Raw genomic sequence first — 10,145 nt, 5'->3', positions numbered from 1 at the left:
TGTTGCAAATTTCTTCCATAACTCGCCTTTTGATGCTTCCCAAGTTCATTTCTGACAAATCTAAAACATTTTCAGTCCAAAATGTTCCGAGTTGTAAAAAACCTGATCTACTGAACTTTTGAGCTGGGTAAAATCCTGTCTTCTGCTTGGTCAAACACATCGCGCCACGAACCCCAACCAGCACTTGCTCCACTCAAGTCTCTACGAGTTTGTGAGCGAGCAACCTCGGAGACTGAAATCGAGACACCCATTTGTACGTGCAGCACAACTCCTGATGAAAGCCGCTGAAGACCAAATCCATCAGTGCGTCTACCTGGCCAGACCACCAATGGAGCTCGGAGTGGAAGAAGAACTCTTCAAGACTCCAAAGTTTCGTCTCCGACACCAGCCCCCATCCAACCGGAATGCATTTGCCAAGGAAAGCCTGGGTGCGGCTCAACCGCCTGCGTACTGGTGTCGGACTATTCCGCTCCAACATGCACAAATGTCAGATAGCTCCATCCGGGTTGTGTGAGTGTGGCAAGGAGGAACAAACTGCAGACCACAACATCTGCAACAGCGCCATCTACCATGCGCCAAATGGTATGCGTGGTCTGCATGAACTGGATGATGAATCAATTCAATGGCTGCTCGACACCTGCCCAAACATCTAGACCGCGTCCCCGCTACTGCCCAAGGGTGGTAAAAGGCAGAGCCACTCGACCCCTGGAGTTACGAAGAAGGTTCAAACGAAGAAGAAGAAGGTCAAAAAACTCATCTGCTGCAACGACCTGCAAAGTACAAATACACTAGGGCTAGACGTAGACAAAAAATTCAATGAATTATGTTGCCGAGGGTTGAAATTGAAGTCAAGACAATAAAATGTATTAGTTTGGTTAGTGCCTTAAGCCTGGATGTTGGTAAAAACTAAGCCAGTTCATTTGAATTTTGGCTTTATTGGTAAAGGCACAGTAGATCTCGTCTATGAAGCTATTAGTTTTAATTTGGATGAAAATAAAAACTGAGGTTTTTTTTGCAAATTGTATTTAATTTAGCTATGTAAAAAAATGCATCAAACTATTTTTTGGTTCTTGGGATGTACAGTAGCCTACTCGTAGCCGCTCAATAAATGCTGTACTGACATAAAACAGAAATTGTTATTGACGATTTGAATTTTTTTTTTCAGAAATAAACACTTTTGGGTGAGGACATCAAATCAGTCTTTATGTTTGAAAGATGTGGTGACATGCGCAGTTTCTAATTCAACAATATTGGACAAGACTTGCTTGTGCTCCAGAAGAAATTGTAGTCTACTTTACCAAGGCAAAGAGCCTAGTTGCAGAGGTGTGGACTACTGGTTAAGCAAAGAAGGAGGAAGTTATGTGTCAATTCAGTCTGTGAGTAAACTTTTTCAGGCTTGCCCTTGGGAACTTATAAGGTAGACTAGTGGTGTTCTTTAATTTTCGGTCTATATGCACATGGTACAAATCTTCTTGTTGAGCAGACGCAGCGCAAGTATTTCATCCCACGTGCTCCTTCCTGGCATGAAACCAAACTGCTATTGTAAAATGGGAGCGTTTTTCAAAGCCTTTTATTCAATATTTTTTTACACAGTTTCAGCGTAGCCTACAACATTATTTTAAAAACACAATTACAATTACTAAAATAGCCTACATAAGTTTATAGCCTAATTGACTACTTTTTAAACATTTTTTTTTATTTACCAGTTTTTCATCTTCTGCACAGCACAGTAAACTCTTACTTGTATTTCGTTATTGTATTTTTGTTTTAGAATGTCCGAAGTTTAATTTACAACATCCAATTTCAAGAAGGTTATAGTTTTGCCATCAGATCATATTATAGGTAAGAAGCAGGTGCTGCATATTTGCGACAAACAACAAAAAAATTAAATTATCAGAAATATCTATGAGCAGATTTTTTCCCAATTGCAATTGAAAAAATTAATAAGTTTTCACATGTATGTTCATGTATTCTAATAACGGTATGTTAGCCTATTAACGCAGGCTTGGAAGCAGGCTATGGTGCTGTGCAAATCCCAATTTGCATATTTAAATAGGCAAATAAAAATTGAGAAGTTTGTCAGCAAAATTTTTGACTTTGGTTTTGAAAGTTTGAAATTTGATGAAATATTGCATTAGAACTACAGAAATATATTATATTGAAAGACTTATTGTTATACATATTAACGCTATGCATGAATGTTATAGAGAAGCTACATCGGCGTTTCTTTCATCAACGGATGGAGTTGCATTGCATACAAATTGTATCGAAGTCATCACAAAAAGCACTTCTCGAAATCAGGCAGAAGCAACTGAGCTTTGTTGTAGTAAGTTAGGAATTATTTGTGATCTTGGGCCTAGTTGTGTAAGCCACATCTTTTCTGTGCAGAAGAACCGCAATGTAGTAACTTATTTCAAGCTTCTTTTTTTGTAAGAAAAACTACTTTTATTCTCTGTAAACAATTCACTGGCTTCGGGCAAGCATAGTTCTGATTGTCATCATAATTGTCTTGAATTTCGAATGGTTTCGTTAATGAATACTGTTTTGTACTCAACACAAAAATAGGCACAAAAAAGAGTTTAAACTTCTGCGAACTGTCATTTAGATCAAGGAATAGTCCATACAAAAGTGAGGAATTTCACAATTTTGGATCTCGTCCCTGATTTTAAACGAGACACAGTGAACATGACAGTGATGTTTTATCCGCCTTTAAGCCAAGACAACTTTAAAGGATTTTTCTTATTACCAGTACTTAATTTTGAATCTGCTGAGGATAGATACGTGACACCACAAGCTACTGTAAGTTGGAGAAAGTTTTTTTCGATTTGATTCAATTCAATTTTTGTTTGTCAGAAAACAACAGCAATGATAAAGTTACAAAATATAGTGAATGGAAGCAAAACCAACAAAAGAAAAAATGGCAAAACCACAGAAGTTTAAAACGTGCATGAGATGCAGATTTAAAGGTTACGTAGATGAAAGTAAATTAAGCAACGGCAGTTTGGATAGTTTTAACATTCCTAGCTTTATATCGTATTTGGAAACGTACGACTGAATGTGAAAACGTTTTGCTTTAAACTTTTATCTCTTGGTCGCATTTACCTGACCTGACATGTATAGCCATTTCTACCAATCAGAAATTGATCTGATTTGTTGTGTTAATTTGTTCTAAGTTCTGATTTCTCAAGGCTATCTAAGCTAAAAATATCAGTGATAAAGTCTCTTGCATTATATGTCCCAAATAATCTGCAAGAAGCATCAATGACGAAGTGTCCAATCCAAGATCTTATAACAGACGAAAAGAATACTTCTGTTTTAACATTTATAAAGCATATACATCGTTGGCAAGCTATCAGTTACAAAACATGTTTAAACAAGCTATTGGCAATAGCTTGCATTAGTAAATTACCACGTCCACAAACAAGGTAAATGTGTGTACTGAATACTGCCACCTTGTTTTGTCAAAATTTCGTCAACCCATTGAGTGTGTACAAGAATAACCAGTACCACAGTATACTAACATCATAGGCTAACTTCCATAAAAGGAAAAAGAAATTAACTCATCTACATTATGTCATGTATCAAATTTCATTAATTCAATGTTTGTCAGGTCTACTGCCACAAACATGCCAGAGAATGAAGAAGAAAGCGAAACAACATAGGTCCTCATAGGACTATGCAAGAACATATGCTGCCAAACACAAACACTTGGGAATTTCAGCACACCAATAAAACTATTTTTAGTAATTTAATGTTTTTCAAGAGCACTATAATGAAACTAAGCTGTAAATTGCAAAAAAATTGCAACTTTTTCAGAAAAATATGAAAAAAAACAAAAAAACAAAAAAAACCAAAAAACGAGTGTTTTTTTTGGCTGAAGTTTTTTTTGAAAAAAAATTCGTTTTTTTTTAAAAAAAACGGTTCGTTTTTTTTGCATTTATATCTCTAATCACGACTAGAGATGTAAAAAAACGTTTTTTTTTTGTTTTTAAAAAAAACGAGCTCGTTTTTTTGTTTTTTATTGTTTTTTTTGTTTTTTAATCGTTTTTTTTGTTTTTTTTGTTTTTTTTACCTATTTTTTTATTAAATGTCACAATATGCAGCAATTAGGGTAAACTCATTGCAATAGCGTTTCTTTCAACAAAAAAATAGTCTCATAACTCGTATAACATCTTTCAAATGAGACAATATGTCTCTCAAGTCTCAACACACGAGCCATAAAGGTTTCTCATCGTCTCAAATAGTAACACAGTGTCCTATGGTTGGCACATCTCAAGTATTGTCTGTAATTTGGTTCAGCCAGTTGTTAAATGCAGTACCACACTCGTGTACAGTTTCGAAGCCACCTGGGATTTTGGTTAATGGGCATGTTACGTTAGGACCAGGTGGTCAGGGTCCTGTTTCTCTACTTCACAAAGGCACTTTTCACCAGCACACCACACCATTACCAGTACAACGTCAAGAGATTGTTCCAGTTGATGTGCATTTGGTGCAAACGTGATGAAAATCACACAAGCGGTTCTCGAGTTATAAGTGAAATAACCTTAGCCACTAAGTGGCTTTATAGATAAGAAGCAATAGAAAAACGGCCATATCTCAAGAACCGCTCAACATATTTACATAAGTTTTAGCTCTACCCCCATGTTTTATTGGGTGGGCTATCTGTTTATGAATATTAAAACAAGTTTTGGCTACTACTTTTTGAGCTAAAAAGAAATTAACCTCTTGTCGTTACGCACCAATAAAACCATGGTGCGTAAATTAAAAAAAAAAATAATTGGGTAGAAGAAAGATTGATGACAAGTTTGGCAAAAGCAGTGTAGTGCTAAAGTCCCAACTTTTAGCCCAAATCACATTTAAATGTAGTGAAAGATGGAAAGGTTTTGATGTTTTTTTATTTTCCCTAAAGAGATTCAATAATCCTTTGTGATGTCATAGTCATGTTTGTTTTCCCTTAATCACACCATTGTGCTGTCATAGACATGTTTAAAAGAAGTATGGTTATTGGTTGCACTTAATCCATCCAATTTGAACTAGTTTGCAGAACTTTGAGACTTAAGCACTTTTTTTGTTTTTGCCTAACTTTTCGTCAATCTTTCCTCTGCCCAATAAAAAAAATTAAAGTTTGCATCATGGTTTTATTGGTGCGTAACGACAAGAGGTCAATTTCTTTTTATGTCAAAAAACAGTAGGCCTAGTTCTCAAATAAAATAAGTTTTCATCTTTGATGTTTGTTTTGTATCTTTATCCTGCATTGTGGGAATATGGGTAAAACTTTATTCTTGTCAGGAAAAGCATTATAAAGCATTTATTCACTATGTGAACACTGAGCACTGAGCAGTGCTGAAAAACTCCACTTTAAAGGAAAAATTTCTTCATTCAAGGTTGGTAGAATGGTAGTTACTAGCAATAGTCAACATGGGTGGTGGGCATTTGAAAGGAACATTAACCTAAACCTTTTCTGACAAATGCACTAACTTTTAACAGCTAAAAATATCAGTGATAAGGTCTCTTGCATTATATGTCCCAAATAATCTGCAAGAAGCATCAATGACGAAGTGTCCAATCCAAGATCTTACAACACACGAAAAGAATACTTCTGTTTCAACATTTATAAAGCATATACATCGTTGGCAAGCTATCAGTTACAAAACATGTTTAAACAAGCTATTGGCAATAGCTTGCATTAGTAAATTACCACGTCCACAAATAAGGTAAATGTGTGTACTGAATACTGCCACCTTGTTTTGTCAAAATTTTGTCAACCCATTGAGTGTGTACAAGAATAACCAGTACCACAGTATACTAACATCATAGGCTAACTTCCATAAAAGGAAAAAGAAATTAACTCATCTACATTATGTCATGTATCAAATTTCATTAACTCAATGTTTGTCAGGTCTACTGCCACAAACATGCCAGAGAATGAAGAAGAAAGCGAAACAACATAGGTCCTCATAGGACTATGCAAGAACATATGCTGCCAAACACAAACACTTAGGAATTTCAGCACACCAATAAAACTATTTTTAGTAATTTAATGTTTTTCAAGAGCACTATAATGAAACTAAGCTGTAAATTGCAAAAAAATTGCAACTTTTTCAGAAAAATATGAAAAAAAACAAAAAAAAACAAAAAACGAGTGTTTTTTTTGGCTCAAGTTTTTTTTGAAAAAAAACACGTTTTTTTTTAAAAAAAAACGGTTCGTTTTTTTTGCATTTACATCTCTAGTCACGACAAAGCCTTACAGGCCTCTCAATCTTCAACGTCAGATTAAGCTATTGTATTTCATTGTTTACTAAACTAGATCACGGTAAAGCATTAACCATAAGTCACATGATGACCATGAAACTGCTAAGTTATATGTAGCTACTAATTTTTGAAGTGGATAAGCAATTGTATTATTTAGTGACAAACCGATACTTGCATACTCTAAAAGGGACCTATTCATTCAGATAGCAAAGAAGGTTAATCTTTCTTTTTCTCTTTCGAATGAGAGTTGTGGAGAAACTTCGTTTGCATACAAAGCAACTTTATTCGATTTGATGCCTGGTCGAAACTACATTGTTAATATTGATTCTCAGTATGGAGAAAAAGAAAGCATAAAATATAAGTGCCAAGAAGGCTATTGTAGAAGCAACCTTGAAATCGCTGTTTCAGGTACCAACTGTACCTGCTGTTGATTCGAATGTAGGCCTACTTGTAGCCTACACCAATTAGCATATTTTTATACTTTCTGCTTCAGTAGGCGATCAGTAGGCATACTCAACAATGGAAAAGTAATGCACTGCATTGGAAATGATCCTTAGGCATGCTCTATATCCAATTCAAAGTCTTGCAATTTTTCTGTTCATGAACTTTGTTTTAGTTCTCAAACTTTGTTTCAGTCAAATTAAAGCGCCCAAGATCAAGAGGCGCTGGTTCGGCGGCAACTAATGCGGGAATAATTCCACGGCAACAACACTTCAACAATCGGAAAACTTCACTCTGCCAATCTCGGTAACCGGCCCAGCGTCAAGAGCCTTTACAAGTATGCGAAACTACCAGGAGTAACCTATCAAAGGTTTTGTCAGTCCGAGGATAAAGATTTAAAATAAAAAATAAAATAAAAAAAAACAACTAAGACCAACCAAACCGGTCGAAAAACTTTGATGAAGCGGGTGTCATTACTATTGCAATTCATTCTTTTGCATAGTTTAATTTGTAAATAAATGTAATCGTAAAGTTAATCTATTCTTATTCTTTAAGAGAGTGTTTTTCACAAAATTAACGAATAGAATCTACAAGATAGTAGCTACAACAATTCTGCTGAACTGTTTATACATAAATAGGTGTAGCCTATATCTGTAATCAATAAAATTCTTTACCAGTTAAGTTAGTGTTCGATGCTCTAAGATTTGATTGTTGGCCGTTAACTTGTACGCTTATGATGAAAATTAATGACTGTGGACATTTTTAGTAGTTTGTGAATAATGATATTGATCAAGAACAGGTGGCTTAAAATTTTTTTCGTCTGAAAACTTATGCTTTTTCTAGAAATAAATCCTTGTGAAAAGAAATTGTGTCATTCTGATGCAAATTGTAAAGCACAAGACCCGACTGGAGCTTCTACACTGAAAGGGACGTGTCATTGTAAACCAGGCTACAAAGGAAATGCTTTCGGATCTTGGCGTAAGCACAAATATTCTTTGGATTTTGTTAATAACCTATTCCACACTATTTTAGTAATCGAAGCTGTTTCGAAGGTTTTTGGAATATGTAAGATTTGCTATAAAATGGCAAAATCAAATGGCATGCCTTTGAATGATAAAAACCAGAACATAGTCATGGATTTAAGAAAGAAAAGCATAAGTGATGATGATGACTGATGAGGAATAAACAAGTGTGGTTTACGAAAATAAAAGAACAAAAAAAAACACTTTCATGTCAGTTTTTCTTTTAACTCTCTCGTTTTCGTAAACCCCACTCGTTTATTCCTCACCGCTTATATGCTTTTCTTTCTTAAATCTATTTACCATTTGAAACACTAAAATGTTTTTTTTTGTTTTTGAAGATGCTTTGGCAACTGGTTGCAGAAAGGTCGATCATTGTGACAACAAACAAAATTTATCTCAATGTGCTACTAATGCATTATGTCAGAATAAACGTATTCTTTCAAATAATGTGACTTGTTCTTGTTTGCCTGGTTTCTATGGCGATGGGTAAGTTTAGGTTAGGCACGTGTTCGTTGAATTTTTTTAATGTTTCATTGATTATTGCTTTGACGTAAAAAACTTTTCATTAAACATCTCAAAACTAAAAAAAATCATATTTTGGCCAATGCTCCATGACAAATTTAGCTTTAGAAAGTGGAATTAAATCGAGAAAAAAAAAACTGCCATAAACTGAACGTTGTCGCTTTTGGGCGAAAATTGCATCGTGATTTTTCATAACCTACGTTTCAAAGCAAAAAAAAAATAACTAAAAAGTATTATCTTCTCTGAGAGAGTTGGCAGCAATTAACTCTAAAGCAATATGGTTTTACTCTAAATTAAATTTATATTTCAATGGCTTATAAGCCTAAGACTGTTACCTATTTATCGTTTTGATTTAAAGCGAAAATTGTTAAATAATTTTCTTGTATATATTTTTTACTGACGATTATTATGAAAAGACAAAGTACCATAACTGAAATAAGACAGCTGTTGCTAGGTATCAAGATGGAAGTGGTTGTTCTTCTAAAGCAATTTTGGGTTTGAAAATTGGAGTTCCAGTCACTGTCGTTGTCGTACTGCTCATCATTCTAATATCTTGGAAACTACGTGATCTCGCAGTAGAGAAGAAAAAGTTTAAATTTGGAAAACTTGAAGGAACAAAAATGTCCTCTACTTCTACAAAAGAATCGTCGGGTACTGTAAGCTAAAAATTACTGCACATGAAATGAATAGAAAATCAGGACACTCCTTCACCTTTTGTTCAATACCGTATCGAACCTACATCAAAACCTAACTCGGGTTTTTGATCCCAGATCCAAAACTTTTTACATATAAGAAAACATTGAAGTGTAAAGCAAAGAATCAAAAAGAACAAATTTTTTCTTTTTGTGTACTTTTGTTTCATGTTTTTTTAAAATCAGGTGAAGGAACTATACATTTCGAAACCTTGGTACTGCTTAAATTACTATTGAGGATACCAGATTTACAAAACTATTATAATCTTATTTTAAGTTATATTGTGTAATTTTGAGCATCTCCATAAAAACACAATCATTTTGTAGCCTACCCGTTTTATGATATTTGATAAATTAAGAAAAATAAGGATGTAAAGAACTAGCTGGTTCAAGACTGTCTAAAGAATATACCACAGTCGAGTGTACTGTCAACAATTGTGCTATCTCACCTCATCCAACGGAGTGGAAAGCATGTTTGTTGGTTGAATCTTTATCCTCGAACTGAAGTCTTTGAAAACATTTTTGACTGTTTGGCATTCTTCAGAGACTTTGAACCGTTCACGCAGTCCCGGTTACTGTGGTTGACAGAGCGAAGTTTTCCTCATGTTGAAGTGTTGTTACGTAATTATTTCATTATTTGTAATTATTCCATTTCCATTTACTGAGTATCGCTGAATGACGAACTGTTCTTGAAGTGCAGTACCAGTTAAACTTTTTAATACAACGTACTGGCAGAGGTGTTATTGTCGTTCGGCGTACCGGTCACACGTTTTAAACGAAAAAAAAACAAAAAAAACTAACAATCACAAGGCCAATCTTGGTTTTATAAGTCTACACTGAGCAAATTTACAAACAGTTCTTAACTAACATTTCGCCAACGATGTGCGGTTTTTGAGTTTTTGCAATCTTTAGCGCTGCACAGGCTGCGGATAAAAATTTTACAAGAGAGTGTCTGTGCATTTGTTTTTACGCAGATTTTAATTCGTTTCGATTCATTTCAAAAACTCTGTTGACTTTTACTTCTATTTTTTTTATGTTTTGAATATAACCGTCTCTTTAGATTTGATGGTTTCATTAAGTCATTTTTGAGCACAACTCCGCAAACGACATAATATTGCGGTTTTAGTCTAAAACAGCAAAATATTTTTACTTTAATTTTGTGTCTTGGGTTCTTTTGTTATGTTGGCTAGGCTAGTTTTTTTCGTGGAATATTTAT

At 34.6% G+C, this 10,145-nt stretch overlaps 1 protein-coding gene across 1 annotated transcript; it reads left to right on the top strand.

Moving 5' to 3' along the window:
• Positions 1–476: 476 nt before the first annotated feature.
• Positions 477–9,145, top strand: LOC145787201 (uncharacterized). Its single transcript, XM_082598923.1, has 9 exons — positions 477–582; positions 1,234–1,376; positions 1,772–1,842; positions 2,208–2,326; positions 2,606–2,799; positions 6,456–6,660; positions 7,537–7,671; positions 8,054–8,201; positions 8,692–9,145. The coding sequence occupies exons 1-9, from the start codon at positions 477–479 to the stop codon at positions 8,900–8,902; spliced, it is 1,332 nt and encodes a 443-aa protein (XP_082455049.1). The 3' UTR covers positions 8,903–9,145.
• Positions 9,146–10,145: the final 1,000 nt, after the last annotated feature.

Source organism: Aplidium turbinatum, chromosome 18, assembly GCF_918807975.1.
Source record: "Aplidium turbinatum chromosome 18, kaAplTurb1.1, whole genome shotgun sequence".
Lineage (NCBI taxonomy): Eukaryota > Metazoa > Chordata > Ascidiacea > Aplousobranchia > Polyclinidae > Aplidium > Aplidium turbinatum.
Note: the sequence above shows the minus strand (reverse complement) of the source record. Positions and strands in the feature narration are given on the sequence as shown.

What these genes read in the sequence shown, in the direction of transcription:
- LOC145787201 (XM_082598923.1), top strand. Translation starts at nt 477, where the DNA reads ATGCACAAATGTCAGATAGCTCCATCCGGGTTGTGTGAGTGTGGCAAG. An exon ending in GTTATGTGTCAATTCAGTCT is followed by an intron (nt 1,377 to 1,771) that starts GTGAGTAAACTT and finishes TTTTTGTTTTAG; the next exon opens with AATGTCCGAAGTTTAATTTA. An exon ending in AAATGCTTTCGGATCTTGGC is followed by an intron (nt 7,672 to 8,053) that starts GTAAGCACAAAT and finishes TTGTTTTTGAAG; the next exon opens with ATGCTTTGGCAACTGGTTGC.